At 63.6% G+C, this 22,599-nt stretch overlaps 3 protein-coding genes and 1 non-coding gene across 8 annotated transcripts in view; 3 read left to right on the top strand and 1 right to left on the bottom strand.

The window, feature by feature from the left end:
- The window catches only part of IL34 (interleukin 34), a 28,504-nt gene extending 22,952 nt beyond the window's left edge, over positions 1-5,552 (top strand). For 4 of the 5 annotated variants that reach the window (XM_075940604.1, XM_075940601.1, XM_075940603.1 and 1 more), the window contains 2 exons: positions 2,912-3,050; positions 3,612-5,552. In XM_075940604.1, the coding sequence (XP_075796719.1) occupies positions 2,912-3,050; positions 3,612-3,619 (147 nt within the window). In that variant the 3' untranslated portion in view covers positions 3,620-5,552. Of the gene's footprint in view, positions 1-2,911; positions 3,059-3,611 lie in introns of those variants that run through there. The other variant, XM_075940605.1, reaches the window with a different exon arrangement.
- Positions 1-22,599, top strand: part of CFDP1 (craniofacial development protein 1) — a 192,089-nt gene that overhangs the window by 86,108 nt on the left and 83,382 nt on the right. The gene's annotated exons all lie outside the window — the stretch shown is intronic.
- Positions 986-1,056, top strand: TRNAG-GCC (transfer RNA glycine (anticodon GCC)). Its single transcript has one exon. It is a non-coding gene; the product is annotated as a tRNA-Gly (tRNA).
- On the bottom strand, positions 12,070-19,145 carry LOC102447720 (C-signal-like). The gene is made up of 6 exons (XM_075940600.1): positions 18,779-19,145; positions 17,060-17,111; positions 14,351-14,538; positions 13,650-13,811; positions 13,358-13,480; positions 12,070-12,275 (listed from the first exon to the last, which is right to left on the bottom strand). The coding sequence occupies exons 1-6, from the start codon at positions 18,923-18,925 to the stop codon at positions 12,162-12,164; spliced, it is 786 nt and encodes a 261-aa protein (XP_075796715.1). The 5' UTR covers positions 18,926-19,145; the 3' UTR covers positions 12,070-12,161.

A 22,599-nucleotide genomic window follows, 5' to 3' on the forward strand; every position in this document is an offset into this window, starting at 1 on the left:
GGGGGGCGGCGCGGAGCTTGCAGGGGGCAGAGGAGGGCAGCTCGCGGGGGGCGGCGCGGAGCTTGCAGGGGGCAGAGGAGGGCAGCTCGCGGGGGGCGGCGCGGAGCTTGCAGGGGGCAGAGGAGGGCAGCTCGCGGGGGGCGGCGCGGAGCTCGCAGGGGGCAGAGGAGGGCAGCTCGCGGGGGGCGGCGCGGAGCTCGCAGGGGGCAGAGGAGGGCAGCTCGCAGGGGGCAGAGGAGGGCAGCTCGCGGGGGGCGGCGCGGAGCTTGCAGGGGGCAGAGGAGGGCAGCTCACGGGGGGCAGCGCGGAGCTTGCAGGGGGCAGAGGAAGGCAGCTCACGGGGGGCAGCGCGGAGCTTGCAGGGGGCAGAGGAGGGCAGCTCACGGGGGGCGGCGCGGAGCTTGCAGGGGGCAGAGGAGGGCAGCTCGCAGGGGGCAGAGGAGGGCAGCTCACGGGGGGCAGCACGGAGCAGAGGAGGGCAGCTCGCAGGGGGCAGCGCGGAGCTTGCAGGGGGCAGAGGAGGGCAGCTCGCGGGGGGCAGCGCGGAGCTTGCAGGGGGCAGAGGAGGGCAGCTTGCGGGGGGCGGCGCGGAGCTCGCAGGGGGCAGAGGAGGGCAGCTCGCGGGGGGCGGCGCGGAGCTTGCAGGGGGCAGAGGAGGGCAGCTCGTGGGGGGCGGCGCGGAGCTTGCAGGGGGCAGAGGAGGGCAGCTCGTGGGGGGCGGCGCGGAGCTTGCAGGGGGCAGAGGAGGGCAGCTCGCAGGGGGCGGCGTGGAGCTTGCAGGGGCATCATGCCAGGGGCGGGGGGCAGCTCGCATCCTCCCCACGGTGGCGCTGTCTGCACAGGTTGCCGTCTGGCTGCCGAGCCGGTCCGTGCCGGCCCCGTGGCGATGGCGAGAGCGGACGATGCCCAAGCAGCCGGCAGAGGGGAGTGGCTGCCTGCCTTACTGAAGGTTTCAGGCAGCTGCGAGCGTTCCCTTGCAGCCTGTGCATTGGTGGTTCAGTGGTAGAATTCTCGCCTGCCACGCGGGAGGCCCGGGTTCGATTCCCGGCCAATGCAGTGGTTTTTTTTTCCTTTGCCTGCCCTGCTGAGGAGCGAGCTGGGGAGGCTGCGGCTGCATCTTTTACCATACGGGCCCCTCCATCGGGCTGTTTCTCCCCCTGCTTTTCCCTGCAGGAGTCTGACCAGCCTTCCCTGGGCCCCCAGGCTGCTCTGCCGTAACGTGGCGAGGCCTGCTCGGAGCGGGGGCCAGGTTCTGTGCTTGTGGCCCGCTGGCTGACACAGCAGCCTGCTGCTCTGGCCAGGGGCTTGAGCTCAGGAAAGCCCCGGCACCCGCCTCTCCGAATCCCCGGGGCTTGCCCTGGCCTGATCCTGCTCTTGCCTCTGCAAATTGTTTCCTGCTCATCCCGGGTGGGCTGTAGGAAATGGAGCAAAAATCCCTGAGGCTGCTGTCTCTGGCCACGAGCCAGACGTGGCCTGTTGCTCAGATTTCTATGCAGAGCGCCCAGAACAGGCCGGGGCCCCCAGATAAACGGAAAGTTCAAACCCAGCCCTGCCACGGAGCGCCCCCCCCCCCCCCCCCCCCGCGCAAAAATCTGATTTCTCTGCATTGGCGGGGGAGGGGTCCTCCCCCGCGCGAGAGGCTGGTGCCCCCAGGCGGGAGAGCGATTCCAAGGAGTGGCCTAGCGGCGGCTTCGCGGCAGAATTTGGGATTTGCTCCTGGACAGGCCTGGGTTTGATTTCCAGCTCATGCAAGCGGCTTTTTCATAGCGTCCTGTCTCTGTACAACCCCGCGGAGCGGCCGCACAGAGACACAAGCCAGTGTGCTGACTAAAGTGCTCGTTACAGATCCCACCGCTAGTTTCACATGCGTTGGGGGGGGACCTCAGGGTCATGGCTAAATTCCAGCGTGGGCGCCTGTCTCCCGCACTCTGGGAATTTCCCCTGGCCGCGTCACTGTTTCCCCTCTCGCAGTGCTGCCGGCTCACAGCTCACTCCGCTCCAGACGGGGGCTGCGTATTCATGCGGGGTGACGTGGTTTGTAGCTATGGGGTCCTCCTGTGTGACCGTCAAGCAGTTGGTGGCATCAGTCATGCCAAAATGATAGGCCTCCAACACTTTGCAACGAGGTGTGAATGGTGCAGAGCCAGCACAATGTGGCGTTAACTCTGAACCCTAATGATGGATTAACTCTGAACCTAGCAGATTACTTTAGTAGAAACCCTCAGCTCCTACGAGCTGAGCACTCTGATGTAGACAACTCTGTGATTGTCCTTCCCTCCTTTGGGTGCATGTCTGTGCAGGAGAGAAGGATGGAGGAGGCCTCTCTTACCGGACTGTCATAATCCAGGAATCCTGTACCCAGATCACCTCCAATGTGGCAGAAAATTCTCTCCCGGTACCTAAGCAGCGAGGCACCTGACGGCTGTGTCAGGGCATGCGCATTTGAGGGTAACAGCTGATGCTGAAAGCGCTGCCCAGGTGCCCTGGGACTCCTCCCTGGCTTTGCCGCTCCCCCCCAGGACTAAGCTGTGCAGTGTGTCTGGATGTTAGTGGCCGTTAGGGAGGAGCTCGAGGTGTTTCCTAGGCAGTCCCACGCCGCAAGGCTTCTGTGGCTTTGCCCAGGAATCGAACCTGCGTCTCGTGCACATTTGGCCACTCAACCTCCAATGGCTCCCCCGGGCGGGGGCTGGGCTGGTGTCCCTCTGTGTGCACCTGGCCTGGCCCTGTCGCCAGTGACGGGTGCTGAGCTCCTGGCGAGACGGGAACCAGGCCTGCCACTGCCACGCCAGGAGGCAGCGCGAGAGCAGATGGTGCCGGGGCTCTCCCGCCCGGCGCGCCACTGGCTTGTTTGGGCAGCCGGAGGCAGCGGGCAGGGAACGGGCCATTTACCCCCCAGGGGCTGTCTCCGCAGGGCAACGTGGACGCGCTGGTCTGGGACGTGGTGGAGCAGGGGCTGTTCGCCAATGCGGGGAGCAGCTGGAAGGCCGTGCGGCCCAAAGCCCTGCTAGATAACTGCGCCAAGGTCATGTGGCTGCTGTACGGCGCGCTGTGTGAGTAGCGCCCCCCTCTGGAGGGGATCCCCGCCTGCGGCTTGCGCCCGTGTCACACCCAGGCTGGGAGCAAGGACAGGAAGTGCCCCAAAGAGCGGGGGCCAGAGCTCTGCCCCCCGCACCGCCTGTGCCCCCGCCCCCCGCACGGCCTGTGCCCCCGAGCCCCGCCCCCCGCACGGCCTGTGCCCCCGAGCCCCGCCCCCCGCATCGCCTGTGCCCCCGAGCCCCGCCCCCCGCACAGCCTGTGCCCCCGAGCCCCGCCCCCTGTACCGCCTGTGCCCCCGAGCCCCGCCCCCCGCACCACACACTGTCTGTACCCCTGAACCCTGCCCTCCCCATCCCCCACCCTCGCCCCACCCACACCCGGCCTGTGTCCCCTCACCCTGCCTCCTTCTCACTTGTCACTGCCTCTCCCCCATCGCTGGAGCGTACGGCCTGCGGAACGTGGGAGGGTCCGGGGAGGGCCCATGACAGCTGGGCCCAGGCCAAGGACCACGAGTGGCTCTGGGGAGGGCCGTGCTTTGGGTTCACCTCGCCCACTCCGGCTCTCTCCTGCCGCAGGCCGGTAGGGCTCCACGGGAAGGAAGCGTGGCCCTGCCCTCCGTGTCGCTGCCACGTCCCGCTGCCTGTCATCGTGTGTCCTCCACCGCCCCGGCTCCCCTGCCGTGTCTCACCTGCCGCCTCCCGTGCCCGAAGGACGTCAGCGCTCCACCTAGCGCCCCCGGGCCCAGAGGGGCGAGCGCAGGAAATCTTTCTGGCTCCGTGGCTCCGGGGGCAGGGGTGGCCTCTCTTGCCACGGACAGGATGAATTTCCACCGCTCTGCCGGGACGGCTCCAGCAGAGCAGAGCCCCGAGGACCGGCTCCACGCGGGCCGAGCGACCCGGGGCTGCGAGAGAGAGCGCAGGCCTGCCGTGGAAACGGGGCTGTCTGCCCCTGGCTGCACCACTGGCGTGCATCCCCCTGCAGCTGGACTGACCCTGCTCAGCATGGGGAGGTCGGAGGGCAGGCGCCTGGGCCCCGGGTGTGAGGGGGCTACGTACATGGACACGGTCCACCCTGCCCCAGTGCGGGGGGAGCCAGGCCAGGCCGGCAGCCGCAGGCAGTTTGAGAGTGCCAGCAGCCATCTGCCCGGGGCCTCTTCCTAGCGCACAGTGGCCCACTGCCCGCTGAGCTAACCGTGTTTGTAGCGTGCCGGCCACCTAGAGCTCACCGCTGCCCTGGGGCTGCCTTGCGTGGCCTGCGCTGGCTGCAGCAAAAGCGAGGGCACCCGGAGACACCCTTCGGCCTGTGCGCTGGGCCCCCGCCTGTTGGACGGAGACACCCTTCAGCCTGTGCGCTGGGCCCCCGCCTGTTGGACGGAGACACCCTTCAGCCTGTGCGCTGGGCCCCCGCCTGCCATACGGAGACACCCTTCGGCCTGTGCGCTGGGCCCCCGCCTGCCATACGGAGACACCCTTCAGCCTGTGTGCTGGGCCCCCGCCTGTTGGATGGCGACATCCTTCGGCCTGCGCGCTGGGCCCCCGCCTGTTGGATGGAGACACCCTTCGGCCTGTGCGCTGGGCCCCCGCCTGTTGGATGGAGACAACCTTCAGCCTGTGCGCTGGGCCCCCGCCTGTTGGATGGAGACAACCTTCAGCCTGTGCGCTGGGCCCCCGCCTGCCATACGGAGACACCCTTCGGCCTGTGCGCTGGGCCCCCGCCTGCTGTACGGAGACACCCTTCGGCCTGTGCGCTGGGCCCCCGCCTGTTGGATGGCGACATCCTTCGGCCTGCACGCTGGGCCCCCGCCTGTTGGATGGAGACACCCTTCGGCCTGTGCGCTGGGCCCCCGCCTGTTGGATGGAGACAACCTTCAGCCTGTGCGCTGGGCCCCCGCCTGTTGGATGGAGACAACCTTCAGCCTGCGCGCTGGGCCCCCGCCTGTTGGATGGAGACAACCTTCAGCCTGTGCGCTGGGCCCCCGCCTGCCATACGGAGACACCCTTCGGCCTGCGCGCTGGGCCCCCGCCTGTTGGATGGAGACAGCCTTCGCCCTGTGCGCTGGGCCCCCGCCTGTTGGACGGAGACACCCTTCGGCCTGCGCGCTGGGCCCCTGCCTGTTGGATGGAGACACACTTCACCCGCCTGTCAGACGGAGACACACTTCACCCGCCTGTCAGACGGAGACACACTTCACCCGCCTGTCGGACGGTGACACCCGTCGCCCCACCTGTCAGATGGAGACACCCTTCAGCCTGTGTGCTCGCCCCCCGCCTGTCAGACGATGGTCTCTGCTCCTGTTTCTGTGTTGCCAACTTGTGAGGCTGGATCGCGAATCCTACGCCGCTTGGTGTTTTCTGTAAACCCCCGGGCCCTGGAGTCACCGTGTAAATGCAGCTTCTCAGCCGCCTTCGCCAGAAAGCTGGACTGTAGCTCAACCGCCCACAGCTGAGCTTGGAAACGCGTCTTCCAAAGGCTCCAGCGCTAATCCTGCAGTAAACAGTGCACATAACCAACGCTAAGTGGGTCGAGTTTGGCTCCTGATTCTGGGGGGCCTGGGAACCTGTGATGGGCCGGGCCGGGTGTGGGCACAGCTCAGGGCTCTGCTCAGGGCGAATTGCTCAAACTAGGGGCTCTGTACAGCCCCTGACTGGAGACCTTCCCAACTAGGCCACAAACCAGTTGCACAGAGCGCTCCAGCTGCCTGCCTGGCCAGCCAGAAGCCTCGTGAGCAAAACCCTCCGACACCCCAGCTCTCTCCGTGCCCCAAACAGCCCCGGGCCTGCCCCCAGGTGAGGGGTTTTAGAACCCAATCTCACCTACCCCAAACGAGTTCTGTCCGGTCCCAAGAAACCAGCCACAGATCCCTGGTCAATTTACCCTCTGGACCTTACCCACATATCACGCAGGGCCAATCCTTTAGCATCTATCCTCTAAAGGTTTATTACTAAAAGACAGAAAAGCATGAGTGTAAGGTTGTTAAAGTGTCCTACGTTACATGCATCGAGTCTCCCAGTTCTCGATGCAGGCTCTGGCAGAGATGTTATAACTGCTGGCTTAAAAGTCTTTGGTGTACATCCTATGTCAGGACGGGACCACAGTTCTTTCCGGCTCGTTGATCCCTGCAAAGCTGCCTCTGGGGTCAGGAGCAAAACTGGACACCAAGATGGAGTCGGCCACATGGCACTTTTATATCCCTCCCTGGCTTCTTCCAAGCTGGAGACAGTCACATGGTCAGTGGCCAGGCACCTAGATTCCTTCCCAGGTGGGTCTCTGGTATTTAAGAGACCTATTGTTCCTGGTGGCTTGCTAATTAGCATGTCCATAGGCTGAGCTTTTCTCGCCCATTGCTCAACCCCAGATAGACACTCCAGTCTCCAGACAGAGCACATCTTCCTAACTCCACACACACCTCATACAGGTATATGAAGAGCAGACACAGACTCAGTAGACAGTAGCTTTTGTTTGGCACCTCACATGGTTCCCTTTGGACCAACTTTTGGGGCAAACAACCCCCCCCCCCCCAATGGGCACTGCAGTGATCTGGCTGCTCCCCTCAAAATCCAGTAACGTGACAGAACCCCTGGGCTGCCCTCAGTGCCCCTGCTCTGCCGGCTCGGAGATTTGCTGGCTGCCTCTCGCCTGGTGCATTGGCCGTGTGCTGGGCTGGAGGGTTTCCGGGCAGCAAGGGCTGCCCCGATCCTCCCCCCGTCACTCAGCTGATTGGGGCCAGACACAGCTGGGCTCTTGAAAGGGCAGTGGGCAAGCGCAGGGCAGGGCGCCAGCCAGCTTTGTACAGGCTGAACCTCTGGTCCGGCGTGAGCTGAGTGAGCTGGGTGTCCTCTTAGCATGGGGGGGGCAGGTTTCCTGTGCCCCATCAAGTTGGTTTGCAGCCCCCAGGCCTGGCTCCCAATGCAGCAGGTGCAGAATTCCTAGGGGTTGCATGGGGGGCGGGTTCCAGCTGGAGGCTGGCTGTCCCCAGGCTCCTGACACCCCTCTCCCAGGCGGCCTGCTGGCAGGGCTCCCGGCTCCGAGCTGGGCTACCGTGTGGGCTCCTAGCTGCTCACAGCAGGGGGGTGAGGCTGGAGCCCCCCCGGCCGCTTGCCGAAGGAGGAGGTGAGGCAGGGACAGGCCGAGGGGCGAGTCTCGCACCTTGCAGGCCCCCTTGCACTGTGCTGACCCCCCCCCCCCCGGGGGCAGCTGCCAAAGGAGCTCGGCTGGGGGAGCGTGAGGCTGCAGCTAAAGGCCCCGGGGCGGGGTGAGGAGCCGGCGAGCCCCACCTCTGGGCTGCACGCGCCGGGGGCCTGGCCCGGGGGGCTTGCCCAGCGCGCTGGTTCTAGCTGGGGGAGGTGATGTCTGGCGGGGCTCCCCACATCCCCCGGGTGCGCGTCTCACTCGTGGGCCCGCTGAGCCCAGCAGGGTCCCGCTACCCCGCCAGGAGACCACCGGTGCGCCGGCCCAGGCGGTTACACACGCGGGCACCCCCAAGGGCACTCCTCCTGGAGCCGGGAATCCCCCCAGTCGGCAGCCGGGACAGGCGGGCACGCGTGCGAGGCGGCAGGGAGTGGCCGGGTGCCTGGGGTCCAATCCAAAGGGACGGCCGGGCCCTGACGGTCGCAGCGCCAGCCTCAGGCCGCTAACATGGGAGTGAAGGGGGGATAAGCTGGGACCCACCTGCTGCCCAGCCCCAGCCTCTAACGCCCGTGGGCCCCCCGAGAAGCAGAGGCGAGGTGCTGCAGGCCAGGAGGGGAATGGAACAGGGTGCCGGGCTGCCCCAGCTCCCAGCCCCTTAATGGGGGCAGGTGGCCCCTGCTGCCGCAGCGCCAGGCCCCTGTGAGCCCCGGAGCCGCGGAGGGGGCAGAGCTGGGGAAGGGCGGGTCCTGTGGCGGGGGGCTGCCCTGGACCCCACCCCTGGGGCACTGGAGGGAGGTTGCCCCAGGTCCCGTGCCCCCCTCGAGACTGCCCTGGTCAGCACCAAGCTCCGGGCCTTGGCAGTTCCTGTAAATTGGCCAGACCCAGCTCGCTAACCCGCCCCCCCATTTGAACCCCTTTGTCTCAGGCGCCCCTGCGGCTCCGTCAGAGCCCGGCTCCCTCCGCCGCTGTCCCAGTCGCTGCTCTCAGCCTGCCCCTGCCACGGGCGCTTGTATCACCGGGGCCTGGCAGCCCTGGGCCGTGGACGGTGCCCACGCGGGGGTCCTTGCCAAGTGTTCACGCAGCGCGCAAAGGAAGCCAAATTCCCTGGTAACCGACAGGCAGTGGCTCTCTGGTCGGCCCAGAGGGGGCTCGACCCCCACCCCTGGCACAGGAGGCCAGCGCCACGTCCACGGGCCACGCAGCCAGCGGCAGAGCCGGGGACCGACTCTCCCACGTGCACATCCCTCACGCCGGCAAGGCAGCCGCGTCCCCTGTTTCTACACCTCACGGGGCCACAGCCCTGCTCTGCCAGGCCGCTGAGCGGGGGACTGGCAGAGCCCAGCGCCACCTTGCTCCCGGGCCTCACCTCCACGCCGTGGCTCGGGGGCCCGCGGACGAGCTGGGGAGAAGCCGGGGCTGGCAGGGTGCAAGGGCCGACCTGCGAGGAGTGACCAGGCCGGGCACCCCAGGGGAGGCGTAGGGGCTGCCGGGTGATGGCTGGGGTGGGAGCTGGCGGCCAAGGCTGCCCAGCCACGTGGCACCCAGGGCTCTAAGGCCGACAGTGAGCAAGACCCTCCGGGAGCCCCGGGCCCAGGTAACTAAAAGCCGGCAGGAGCCTCCGTCGCTTTGGAGACCCCAAGCAGGCTGCAGCCTCGTGGCCTAGGCGCTTGGGCCTCTGCTGGCCACCCCCACGTGAAGGCCCCTGTGATGGGGTGGACCAGCCCCACACTGGGAAGGCTGAGCCCAATCAGGCCCACCTGGCTGAAGAAGCCCCGCCCCCACAGCCCTGCTGGGCATGCTGGGACTGCAGCCCAGGTATAAAAGCCAGGAGAGCGGCTCAGTCCGGGCTGGCTGCCGGGGGCAAGGGACCTCAGAGGAGCGCGCCTGCCTCGTCCCAGGGGAGGGCAGCGGAGACCCCGCCGCCTGCGAGGGAGAGGCCGTCCCCGAGGTACTGGAGGACGCCACGAGCACGTGGGAAGCTGCCCTGCCAGACCAGGGAGGAAGTGGCCAGGGTGGGTGCAGGAGCAGCCTCTCCCATGCAGAGATCCCTGCCGAGGGAGTGGGGGGCCGTCCTGCTGCTCACGAGGCCCTGGGCCAGGACCTGGGGGGGCTGGGTCTCCCTCCCAGGGCACAGCCCTACCCCATGGCCAGGCTCCGTGGGCCGCTCAGCCCAGCCTTAAAGGGCCGGTGAGCAACTCTGGGCGATTGCCTCTGGCCCCCGCGCCCCCAGGGTAGGGGCCAGCCTGCAGACTGGTTCCAGAACTCGCGGGGTGGCTGTGGGCCCCAATAGCCCCGCAGTAGAAAGGAGCCCGGGGCAGCTTTGAAAACCCAGAAGTGGCTGGGTTAGGGGCCCAGCTCCCGCTGGCTCCGCTGGGAGGGCGCCCGGCCGCCTTGTGAGCTCAGCAGAGCAAGCTGGCGGCCCGGCGCTTCCCAGCGTCCCCAGAGCCTCCCTCGTGCCGGCCCAGCCTCCGCCCGGCCTCCTGGGCGGGAAAAGGGTTAGGGTTGGCTCCTCTGCGGCGGGAGGGCGCTGCCTGCCTAGAGACCGGCCAGCCCTGCCTCTCGGCTCTTGCTCTGCCTCGGGCAGGCAGCGCTCCTTCGAACCAGCCCCCTTAGGGCACATGCTGAGCATCCACTGCCGGCCTCCACTCAGCCGGCTGAGCTATCGCAGGGCACCTGCTGCATGGCCACAGCTTTGGCCAGGCTGGCACGTCCACGTGTGGCTGGACAAAGGGCACCCACGTGGCAGTGGCTTACCCCGGGGTTTCTCTTTGACTAGCTACAGTGCTTCCTCTGCGTGACACAAGCCTGCTGGCTCATCCGATGGGTTATTTAGTTACCTGCCAGCTCTCTGCCAGGTAAATGCCTGCCTTGACACGGCGACCGGGCTCCGATCCGTGACAGTTACCTGCGGGCTCCCTGCCATGTAAATGCCTGCCTTGACACGGCGACCGGGCTCCGATCCGTGACAGTTACCTGCGGGCTCCCTGCCATGTAAATGCCTGCCTTGACACGGCGACCGGGCTCCGATCCGTGACAGTTACCTGCGGGCTCCCTGCCATGTAAATGCCTGCCTGGACACGGTGACCGGGCTCCGATCCGTGACAGTTACCTGCGGGCTCCCTGCCATGTAAATGCCTGCCTGGACACGGTGACCGGGCACTGATCCGTGACAGTTACCTGCGGGCTCCCTGCCATGTAAATGCCTGCCTGGACACGGTGACCGGGCACTGATCCGTGACGACAATGCACGGAACATCCCGTTCGCTTTCATGAAGCTTAAACACCAAATCTGTTCTCCAACGATTCACAATCTCTTTGATTCCTTGTAATTCACAAGGAAACTGGCTTGGGGCTTTGGCATGAGCCGGTACCTCCCCTGCCAGCGTGTCACCCTCTTTCCACCCATCCTTTAGCACCAATCCCCTGGAGCACTTCCCATCCAAGGCTCGCTCGCACCTAGCGAGGGCCAACTGCCACTTGCAAAAGGCTGCCTGGCCCGCCACGCCTTGCGGAGAACCCATCAGAACCACCCGGCAGCGCTGAGCTGGAGGGTTCAAGAGCTATGCTCAGGTCAGCGCCCAACGGAGTGAAATCCCCCCCCCCCCCCCACAAATCTGTGTTGGCAGAAGATAGGAAATGGCGGCATTGGAGAAGCGGGGGGGGGGGTCTCTGAACCCCCCTGCTCAGGGAGGCGAGTGAGCACAGAACGATCTGGCATCGTACGTCTGGCTAAGGACAAGTTTAAAAGCTTTTCGGCTAGACTCCTGTGGCACCGTCGTTCTTGCTAGCGGGTCCCTGTGGACGAGGGCCCAGCCAGGCCCAGCGTTTGCCTGGGATGGGGGCGTTTTTAAAATCTCTCTTGGACAGAGTCTGGGGTTGTTCCCTTGCCAGCGAGGTGGGTTGTGTGGGACGAGCCGAGCCAGTGGTACCCCGGTGCTGTGATGAATAGCCCCCTCCCCCCCACTCCCCATTTTCCTGGGTAACCCAAGGCAGCACAGCCACTGCGACTCCTGCAGGACACACATGGCCACTCTTATAAGGGCCTAGCTGGGCCCTGATTGGCTGTCGCTGGCCTCGCTCTAATTGGCTCCCGGGACAGCCTTGCCCAGGGCTGTTTTTAACCCTTTTGACGCTGGAGCAGGTGCTACAACGGGAAAGGCCTGGCCAGAGGCCGAGGTACCGTCCAGCCAGGGAGGGCTGCGGGAAGGCCAAGGTCCGAGGGAGCAGAGCTTAGCTGGCCACAGGTCCCTGGCCTGGAACCCGGGATGGGGGGGACCTGGGTCCCCTCCTTCCCAACCAGGACCCTCCCTGCTACTTGGGGCGTGGCAGGATCCAGAGATGCAGGAGGCGGGACCAGGCAGGCAGGCAGCAGCCCGCAGGGGCGACAGCCGACGCACCGGGTGGGAAGAGCAGAGCGCAGCGTTTGCAGGGGAGGCCAGACCGGGGGGATGGGAAGGTGGCCCAGTGTGTATGGGGTGCGGGCTCTTCCCTGGCCAATAGAACAGCAGCAATTGGGGGCAGGGTAACCAGTGGTCCCGACATTGTCCAGGCACCTGTCCAGGGCTCCCTGGAGGCTGGGCGCTCGGGCGGCCGCTCAGGAGAGATTCTGATGCGGCCCAAAGGACTAGCAGAGCCCCCTCACCTAGGATTATTGTTCCTAGGAGTGGTGCACATTCACGCCTGCCTTGGTGCACGCAAAAAAACTTTTCCACGCGTGAGTGGATTACAGGGAATATGGTCTATCCCCTGGCCCTCTCTGCCCCTTGTCCTGACTCTTCACTTGCTGCCTGCTTATCTTACGGGTGGAGCCCTCGGCACCCAGCAGGGCGTCTGTTCCGTGGTCCGTGTGGCTTTGCGGCGTCCTGCCCCCACGGCTCCCCGGGGAGAGACTCAACAGGCTGGGGGTCAGGGAGAGGTTTTTATTATCTGTGCACAGCGAGGTGCCGGAGGGCTCTGTCAGGCTGCTGCTGGCTCCCATCTGCCCGCGCGTCGGGCCCTCACCACGGCAGGGTGTTCCCCTCCCAGGTCAGCAGGGCGCCGTGGTGCTTCTCGGAGAGGTTGCACAGCATCTTCATCAGCCCGCTGACGCTCTCGTCCACCGTCAGGTCCGCCTGCAACATTCCCCCGGCGCGTGAGCCAGCAGAGCAGCCTGCCCCGCTGGGCACCAAGCTCTGCTCCTCTGAGCCCACGGTAAATCCTCCCAAACCCCAGGGGCTAGGCAGAGCGGGGAGCATTGCCTATACACCGGCACAGGGGCAGACTGCGGGGAAGCATTGGTTTCCAGTGGGGCTGAGGATGACTCAAGCTGCCTCTACACAAACCTATTGCACCGGGACACACAACTGAGCCTCCCCGGCGCTAACGAAGGTGGGGCGCTAACGAAGGTGGGGCGCTAACGAAGGTGGGGCGCTAACGAAGGTGGGCGCACCAGCGTGAGCCAGCCATCGGCGTTTTTAGCAACCTGAACATAAGAACATAAGATCAGCCAGGCTGGGTCAGAGCAAAGGTCCATTGTCCTGGCTGCCCACAGCGGCCAATGCCAGGTTCCCCAGAGGGAGGGACACAACAAGGAATCCTCACGGGATCCCTCCCCTGTCGCCCATTGCCAGTCTCTGACAGAGGCCAGGGACACCCTCCCTGCCCAGCCTGGCTAACAGCCATAGATAGACCTGTCCTCCGTGAATGTATCTAGCTGCTTTTTGAACCCAGTTAAAGCCCTGGTCTTCACAGCATCCTCCGGCAAGGAGTTCCACAGGTTGACACTGCGCTGAGTGAAGAAAAACTTCCTTTTGTTTCTTTTAAACCTGCTGCCTGTTCATTCATTGGGTGACCCCCAGTTCTTGTGTGACGGGAACAAGTCAATCACTTTCCCTTCTTCGCTTTCTCCACCCCAGCTATGATTTCACAGACCGCGATCCTCTCGCCCCTTGGTCTCTCTGCCAGGCGGAAAAGTCCCCGCCCAGAGCAGGGCCGCAGGGTAAAGTCAGAGGAGCACCCGCAGCGGGATACGCTGGCCCTGGCGGCCAGGCCCTGGTCTTTGCACTTCCTAACTGCGCTTGGGCCGGAGGCTGCTCAGCCGCAGAAACATGTCCCTGGGCCGGCTCGTTTCCCTGCCAAGCAGCACGCCACCTGCAGCAACCAGAGCGAACGCAGGGGACCCCCGGCCGCTCCCCCGGCGGGTCGCCATAGTTACCTGCACGCCCGGCTGGAAGTTCCCCAGCTCGGTTTTCACCCAGCCCGGGTGCAGCGCCGCGCACAGGATCCCGTCCTCCTGGTAGCCCAGCGACTGGCACTTGGTGAGCATGTTCAGCGCCGCCTGCCGGCAAAAGCCCACGGTGAGCGGAGGCCGAGCCGCCCGGGCCCCCAGAGCCGCCCTCTCCATTGGGGGTCACACCCATCCCGTTGGGGCACGGGGGTGTAACTGCCTCCGGGGGTGTTCCCTTCCCTCGCGGCTGCTCCCGCGCCGGGCTGCCCGGGGGCCGTACCTTGCTGCAGCGGTAGGAGACCACTGGCACGAAGGAGAAGGTTTCCGGCGTTTTCGCAATGGACCCCAGGACAGTGGAGATGTTGACGACGGCTGCCCGGCTGCAGCTCAGCCCTTTCTGGTTGCTCCCTTGGGCAGCCTTCTTCAGCAGGGGCAGGAAGGCCTGAGGAGACGGGAGGTCGTTTTGTCTCAGCCCCGGGGCCACCCCACGACCGACTCTCCGCTTCGCGTCCTCCCGCACCCTCTTCCCACCCTTCTCGGCACCCCGCCTGCCAGGAGCGGCTTCCCCATCCGCTCCCCCGAGCAGCTCCTCAACCCCCACCTTCTCCTAGCACGGGGGTCAGCGCCAGGCCCCCACACACGGGCTTGGGGGTCAGCGGGGGTGGGGATTGGTGCCACGCAGCAGCCGTGGCCGTGTGCCTTGGGGGGAGATGGCAGGAAGAGGCGGGGTTTGGGGGCTGGTAACAGAGCCCCCCCCGCCCCACCAGGAGACCTGGGCCGGACTGCACAGTCGCTTTCGTCAGGACGGGCCTGCGGGCCGGGCGTGGGAGGTCCCAGTGACACCAGCCGCTGCGCTGGGCTTTCCCAGCACAGAGAGGTCTATTGGGGTGGCAAACGGGCCGCAGGCTTTGGAGGCAGCGGGCGGCTGAACGGCCGGATCCCCTCCCCGGCCGTGACCTGAAACTCTTCTCAGACTCAGACCTGGGTCACCAGCAGCGGCCCGACCACGTTGGTGCTGTAGACGCTCAGCATGTCCTCCGCAGAGGCTGACGCCAGCGTGCTGGGCGGCATGACGCCCGCGTTATTTATCAGCAGATTTAGGCCCGTTCCTCCCAGGCGGGCCTCTGCTTCCTTGGCAGCGCTCGTGATGCTCGCGGCGTCCGTAGCTTCTGGAGAGAGAAGGCAGGCGGGCCGTGAGCCTGGCGGGGGGGTTCAGCCAGGGACCCTTCCCGGCCTGCGTCAGAGGGGACACGGGCTTGGTCCTCTCAACGTTTCGTTGACTCGGGGTAGGTGGGTCGGCCCCTTAACGCTCCGGCCACAAGTTAGACCCCAAGAGCCAGGAGAGCAGCAAAGAAAACAGACAGGCAGGAAAATCGCCGTGTCCTGTCCAGCCTGCAGGAACCTGGCTCGCACCTAGAGCAGGGCTGGAGCATGGCAGGGGGCCAAGACTGGCAGCAAGAAAGTCCCGGCAGCTTTGGGTGCGTTTCCGCGCACTGCCCGACGTGCAGAGCAGGGCGCCCAGCCGCGCGCGGGGCCCAGCGGGGCTCAGAGGCAAGCCCCCGTTCTAGCTGCTAGCCTGGGTCAGAGTCGGGCTCCTTTCCTCGCACACTTGTTGCTTGTGGGGGGGGCAAAGAAGCTGGCAGAGCTCGGAGAGGCATGGAGCCCAGCCCCCTGCCCGTGCGGCAGGACCCCGCCCCGTCCAGACCATCCCCGGCAGGTGCCTGTCTAAATCTTGCCCCCCTTTCCGCCTTTCGTGGGCCACGGCTCAGGGTGAACATCCCCGGGAACGGCTCCGCTCCAGGAGCCTGCTTCAGAGCCCACGTCCCGCAGCAGCGGACGGAATTCAGGTCGTGTGCTGAGCAGAGACCAGGCTCATGCCTGACACTGCTGGGTGGCCCAGACCCCGCACCCAGTCTTAGCTCCCCCTGCTAGGGCGTGCACTGAGGGCAGGGCAGGGCCACAGCCCACCAGGGGCTGCCCGTCGCAGGTGGAACGGTCGCGGCGTCTTTCCAGGGTGCCGAACAGGCTGCTCGTATCTGGAATGCGCTGGCACTTGTAATGAAGAGCACAGAGCCCCGCAGGCCAACGAATGTACCGAGTAGCTCTGAGGTGCAGCGTCAGGCTTCCGCACTCTGGCAGTGTTGGGGGTGGATGCAAGCCAAGGCTGGCTCTTCTGCAAGGACGGGGCCCTTAGGCACAGCTGCTCTCATGCCTGCATTAGCTTTGTGCCCTGCGACTGAAGGTGGTTTGCGCCATGGAGCGGGGCGAGCGGGGGGCCCTTTTGGCTAAGGCGAAGCTGCTAGATCAGAATTATTTTGGGGTTCATTTACAATGTACTCTCGGTTCGCGGTGTTAAGCAGGGGCGGCCTTCGGTGAGCGCTCCCGAGGGGCTGCGTGTTCTAGTTTTCTGCAAACTGGTCACCCTCGAGTGGGCGTCTACAGCCAGACTTTGGCACCTGCTAGCCTGACGGATCACAAAGCCAGAGCACATCGATTCAGGAGCCGAAATATGCAGTTAGGAGTTTAGACTTTATGTCCGGTGCTTAAAAATTGGGCTGGGAACCGGGTGGCCAAGAACCCAACTCTGTCACATTTCCTGTGCGAGCTTGGTCAACAGGGCCCACTCATTTTGGGAGTCTGGCTTGAGAGACCACTGGGCCTGATCGTCAGAGGAGTCTGGGTGAAGCCACTGACGAATGCATGTTCCTGGCTCCTCACGCGACTCCAAGTGGCCTTTTTGAAATTCAGACCCATTTTAATCAGACATTTTCTCAGCGGGATTTGTGAAAACCCGGCCACAGGCTCACGAGGAAGGCGCATGAGCGTGCGGGTGAACAACAGGCTAACTAAAGAAAAAACTACCAAGGGACTGACTTCTGGGTGGAGAATAATTTTGAGATTTTTTTTTTTTTTTAAAGGCCAAGGGAGTTTTATTTTTGAGAAGGAAAATGGTGGGGGAGGAGGGGGAAATCGCCAAGGAAAAAGTCTGGAAACTGTAATCACCTAATCTTAGCTGAGCATTTCCCTAGTAAATAGCCTCTCTCCACAGCTTGGTCTGTTACGTGGTTGTTAGCAGACATGCTCTGTTGCTGAGACAGCCTCACCCCACCTTAGGGCAGGTTGGGTGGGGATCTCCCCAGGCCTTTTCTACCCGGTGCTGTGAAGCAGACTGTTCCCGCAGATGCCAGGTGTGTGTGAGATTTCGTTTGTCTCTTTCTCGCGGGGAAGTTCTCCCACAGGTGAGCGTAATCCAGTGGGGAGACCCTCCCCTTTGAGTGAACCAAATGCAGCATTTGGGAGTTGTGCAGCAATAAGGAGCTACAATCTGCTCGCACTGGCTGTGTGTTAAATTGTGTTACATTTGTGGCCCCCCCCAAGTCTTTTCCATCCGTGTGTGGATTTTTTCCAGCCACGTGTGGAATAATGTTATGTGCATGTACAAATGTGCACCACAACAAGAAACTCAGCTGTGGGGGCTCTGCCAATCAGCTGGGGGGCGTTTGAATTTCTCCTGAGTGGCCACACAAGCGCCCGGCTCACAGGGAACACTGCTTGTGATTGGGTGAGTCAGGTGCTAGCAAGCTGGGAAAGAGAACACAGAAGCTCAGAGAGTTGGGGGTTGCAAATCAGGGAGCAGCTGGAGGAGACTGGAGTGGCGCGCGGGTGGGGGCGGAGGAGGTCAGGACGTACCTAGCTGCAGAATCACCACGTTTGGATGCTTTGAAGCTAAAATCTTTAACTCCTAGAAGCAAAACAGAAAAGTGTTAGGGAACGCTTCCGTGCTGCCCATCCCCCCCCCCCCCCCCCCCGCCTGTCTGTGTCTCCTCTTCCCCCATCCATCCTCTCTTCTACCCTGCCCCGGTTCGTCTTTCCCCCTCTCTGCACCTGCTCTCTTCTCATTCTCCCCTCTCTGCCCAGCCATCTGCCCCCCCCTCCCCTGGACCCATCCCTGCCTCCCGCCAACCAATTTTTCTCCTGTTCCAGCTGCTCCCCAGGGTCCCTCTCCAGAGTCCCCGGAACAATTCAGTGATTGCTCTGTGAGCCCTAGAGAGACAGCGAAGGCACCTCCCCGATCTCCCCCCTCCCCACCCCAGGCTGCGGCAAAGAGGTCGCGGTGCACCTTGTACCACCAAGCAGTGTCGAGGTGCGTGGAATCGGTTTTGCCCAGTGCTGTTCTATGGGGTGGGTTGGGGGTATCAATACAACGGGGGAGGCCGACTTTGCCCAAAACTCATTTGAGCAAAACAGGCAGCTCCTGCAGCCCCCAACGGGGTCGCAAATTGGTGGTGGGGTCTGTCTTTCCATTCGCACCGACCTCTGGGTGCCAGCTTCCCTTAATTGTATTTAAAATCCTCCCTGCTTGGCACGGGAGTGTTTCCTTTCAGCTCGAAGCTTTTCATGGGACCGGGGGGGGGGGGGGGGGGGGAGTGCGTGTTCTTTTTTCTTTTGTTGAATTTTGGACATTCTTGTCGAAATTGCTCTTGGTCTGACCCCCGACGTGGATGCGGGCTTTCGGCCTGCCCCTGAGGAGGAGCCTGTTGGCAGTTTCGGGGCGTCGGGGTCACCAGGCACCTCCTGAGGCTGGCTGCTGGAGCAATGTGCTGCTCTATCAGGGTGACTCTGCCCTGCAATCGGACCCCCGGGGCTGGCCCAGGCCAGCTGACTTGGGCCCCTGTGACTCAGACTGAACAGAGAACTCAGCGCGGCCAGGCTGGGTCAGACCAAAGGTCCGTCCGGCCCAGCGTCCTGGCTGCCCACCGCGGCCAATGCCAGGGCCCCAGAGGGAGGGAACAAACAGGGACTCCTCTCGGGATGCCTCCGTTGCCCATTCCCGGCCCCTGACACACAGAGGCCAGGGACTCCAGCCTGGCTAAGGGCCGCTGACGGACCTGCCCTCCGTGGAGTGAGCTGCTCATTGCGCAGGAGGGGTTTGTGCTCGGGCTGGAGCCAGGTGTGTGGGACCTGCCGGAGATCGGTGCCAGGGGCCGGAGAGGAAGTTGCCTTGCAGGCAGGGCTCCCGCCCTGGGCAGACAGCCAGGGTTAGCGGGTGGCCCAGCCCTGCCGGGGAAGGCGGGCTGGGGGCTCAGCGGAGGCGACTGGGCAGCACTCCTGCACTTTGGGGGTTCAGCTGGCAGAGCATTTTGGGAACCACAGCCCTGTTGCCCTGCAAGCCTGGAGTGGTGGCAAAGCGGGTGTCTGCCGGGGCAGCGTGCCGGGCTCCCTGCCCCCGTGACGGGATCGTGTCTGAGACGCTCTACCTGGTCAGGCGGATGCAGGAGCGGAGGGGAACGTGCAGCTGCTACGCACTCGGTCCTCCTGGGATCGGCCCTCCACGCCTGCTGTCATCCCGTCCCTTGTGGGAACGGATCCTAGCCCAAAGTCCCGCCAAGCAGAGAGGCTGCGTCTCACCTGGGCGCGTGCTCCCTCGGGGTCCCGGCAGGTGGCAAAGATCACCTCTGGGGGGTTGGGTTTCCCAATGAAACGCTTGACCATCTCCAGGCCAATCCCCCGATTGGATCCGGTCACCAGGACGCTGCGGACGTGAAACCCGGCCATGGCCTCTTCGCGGCTGCCTCCGGGCTCCGACTCTTCGCAAGCCCTGTTGAGTATGGGCTGGTCCGTTTCCCCTGAGCTGTTTTCACTGGGAGGAGTCCCCGCCTACATTGCTGGTGCCTTTCATTGGAGGCTCCTGCTTGTTTGAAAAGCTTAAGCCGTGTCTGAGCAAACGGTTCCGTGGATGAATATCTGGAATAAACAATCGTGGCGTTGGCAGGCGAGTGAAACCGGAAGCCAGTGGGACGGAAAAGCCCTGCTATTTTCCTTCTCGTTCCTAAGGTTTTCGGATACCCTGAAGCCTTTTCTTTCATCAGTCACTTCCTGGTGCGCTCAGCTGCACGCTGAAGTGCGGCTACGTCGGCCTAAGTGCCCCGCGGCCGCAGGCCAGGCGCTGGCAGAGCAGAGGGGCCCAGACCTCGCGCGGGGCGAGGGAAACCAGCGCAGAGTTGGTTAAACACCCCAGCGGCCGGCGAAGTCGGTGCAAAAAACGGCCCTCGGGTAGCACTCGCTAGAGAAGGGGCTAAGCCTGCCAGAGCCATTCCGAGCGCCCCAGACCATGCGTCCTGGCTTGGGCCCATCGAGAACGGCGACTGAAGCGGGTAAAGGCCACGACGCTCAGAGATGGGTCTGACGCGGCGGCCGGACGCCGGTGGAAACGAGGAGCAATGCCGGGCGCACGGGAGAAGCGGCACCCGTTTCAATCTGGCATGAATCGGGGCCCCTCCCGGGTTCCCCGCGGTTGAAAGGCGGCCCTGTCTGCTCAGCTTTGTGAGGGCCCAGGGTGCCTGCTGGAGAGCGGGGCATGCCTGGGGGGGCACCACACATGTTGTGGCCTTCCCCGGCCTGTAGCAAGCGCCGGTTTGCTCCCTGGGGAAGCCTTCAGTGGGCTGCACTGGCCCAGGTTCAGCACACCCGGAGCCTGCCCTTGACCGCCTTGGCTAGCAGCCGCGGATGGCCCTGTCCTCCAGGAACGCAGCTAATTCCCCTTCTGAACCCAGTCCTGCCTCCGGCCCTCACCGCACCCCGGCCCCAGTCCCTCCCTGCGCTGTGCAGCTACGTCCGTTCGCTGGTTCCAAGCCGGGGCCCTGTTACTTTCATGGGGCGACCCCGGTTTGTGTTGTGGGACGGGGTAACGGCCTTTCCTCAGTTCATCTTGCTGCAGCCTGATCTCAGGGGTCAGAAAAGAGCTCGAGAGATTCACGGAGGACAGGTCCATCCGTGGCTATTAGCCGGGCTGGGCAGAGAGGGCTGTGTCGGGGCTGGGAATGGGCGACGGGAGGGATCACACAATGGTTCCCTGCTCTGTTCACTCCCTCTGGGGCTCCCGGCACTGGGCACCGTGGGCAGACACGACACCGGGCTGGCTGGACCTTTGCTCTGACCCCGCTGAGGTTCTAGAGCCCTCTCTCAAACCCCCCTCGGGCAGCCCTCGTCGGAGATGCACAGTCCTGTTCTTTTCCGTCTCTCCGCCCAGGGCAGCCCCTTATGAATTGGTTGCCTGGCCCTGCCCTTCTTCCAGCTCTAATCTCTCTCGCGGTGCCTGGTGCTCGCAGTGTGGGCGCGCCGGGGCTTGGCAGGGCGGCGTCTGGAGCGCAGAAGAAAGGTGGCTTTGTTAGAACTTTTCTTTGTTTTCTGTGCCATCCACCACCCTGCAAGTCAGACCCTGTGCCAAGAACCCGCCGCCCACAGCTTTGCTTGCTGGGCGGGTTGCTATAGATTCCCAGAGCCTGCGCCTCTTAGTGGGGTCAATCCAAACCCACCCAGGGCCTGTGGAGGCTCCTGCTGGTCCTACTGGCCGTTGGCTGAAGTCCAAGACGTCTCCAGCCACATCCCGACTATGGCCCACCAGCGGTACTCAGAGCGCCAGCCTGGCGAGACGAATTGGAGGAGGAAGGACCTAACAGGGCCTCCTCTGTTCCAATCTATCAGCCCCTCGCCCAGCCTCCAGCTGCCCTACGGCTTCCTTCTCAACTCCCTCATCGGTCCCATTCTCAGTCACACATCTGGATGCTGCTGGATCCAAAGCTAGGGTTCCCCCCCCAAGAGTCCCTGTCCCCTGCCCCACCCCTTTAAAACAGGGCCTCTCCCAGGCAGGCGTGAGTGATAACCACATCTGCTGCTGTAGGGAAAGCGGGGAGGGGGGCTTCTCCACTAGGCAGGGCCCGAGCCAGGCAGGACTTTGGACACAGGCTGTGTGGGGAAGGGTCCCATGTTCTTGGCAAACAGCTCTCTCCTCAGACCCGACAAACTCGCTGCACCAAACACAGCTTCAATTGGGGCTGTCGGGCGAGCTGTCTGCAGGAAGCCCGGCACTGCTGGAGACCCAGGATTGTCGTGAGCTGTCTGGGGGCCACAGCTCAGGCATGATGTGCTGCTATGGAAAGTCATGGGCCCGGAGTCGGTCCCCAGGAGCGCTGCGTCTTGGCGACAGCCCCTGCACCCAGGAGGAACTGGTGTGGACACGGCAGCCAAAGGAGGACACATGAATGAACCAGCAGGCTGCAACTTCAACTGAACTATGACACGGGGGGGAGGGGGCGCTGCGTGCCCATCACCCCAGCTCTCCTATACGGGGGGCTCCTTACCGTACTTTGTAATGGGGCCCAGGGCGACACAGCTTTGTAACACTTACCCCACAACGTGGAGTAGGGTCTCCCCAGCCTACCCCCAGGACTCCGCTCTGCCACCCTCCGCCTGATGAGGGTGCAGCAGCGTGGGAACCTCAGCCCATGAGGACCACAAGGTCTCACCCGCTTACATGAGTCCAAGGCCCGTCACCAAAATCCCAGGCCTTTCGCTCTGGGAAACTCTCCATTTGCTCTTCCTCCTCCTCTCCACGGCACTGGAAACCAGGCATACGGGTGCCAGCGACTCGCTTGGTCGCTGCGCACCAACTACCCTGCCTGCTAACCCCACCCCACCCCACCGGACACCTCCTTCCTGAAAGCTTTGGCCGACTGTAATGGAATCCCGAGGCTGTATGAGGGTATGTCTACTCTGCCACCCTAGTTCGAACTCGGGAGGCTAATGTAGGCATTCGAAGTTGCCAATGAAGCCCGGGATTTAAATATCCCAGGCTTTATTTGCACGGTCCTGGGCGCCGCCATTTTTAAATGCCCCGTAGTTCGAACTAACTGTCCGCGTTTTACACGAGGCACGGGCTAGGTAGTTCAAATTAGGAGCTTTAATTCGAATTACCGTTACTCCTCCTGCAATGAGCTCCCAGCCCTGGCCTACATACCAACTTGAGTAGTACTAGCTTGTCCCATGTAGAAGGAGTTCTTGAACAAACAGACTCAGACACATGGACAGAAACGCAGACGCACAAACTCTCTCAAATATAGAGCAGATGATGCTAACTGCATGCCATTGCTTTCTAAAAAGGGATGATTCGAGATCTGTCTTCACTTTTCTTTATTCTGCAGTTGCTAACGTTTGGTAAATGACCTGTCTTAAAAACGCTCGCATTGTCCTAACAATGTGGTTTTCCCCCTCCAAAAATACATGTTAATGCTTCTTCTTTATTCCTTCACCATTCAGACTATGTACACGGCGAGCTAAACTGTCTTTAGAAATGCACCAAACATGGGCAAACGTTCTTTCCTCTAAAATGTGATGTATTGAATCGCATTGCTTTACAGAACCCAATACGTGTAAAACAAAACCAACATTTT

The sequence above is a fragment of the Pelodiscus sinensis genome, chromosome 12 (assembly GCF_049634645.1).
Source record: "Pelodiscus sinensis isolate JC-2024 chromosome 12, ASM4963464v1, whole genome shotgun sequence".
Taxonomy (NCBI): Eukaryota; Metazoa; Chordata; order Testudines; family Trionychidae; genus Pelodiscus; species Pelodiscus sinensis.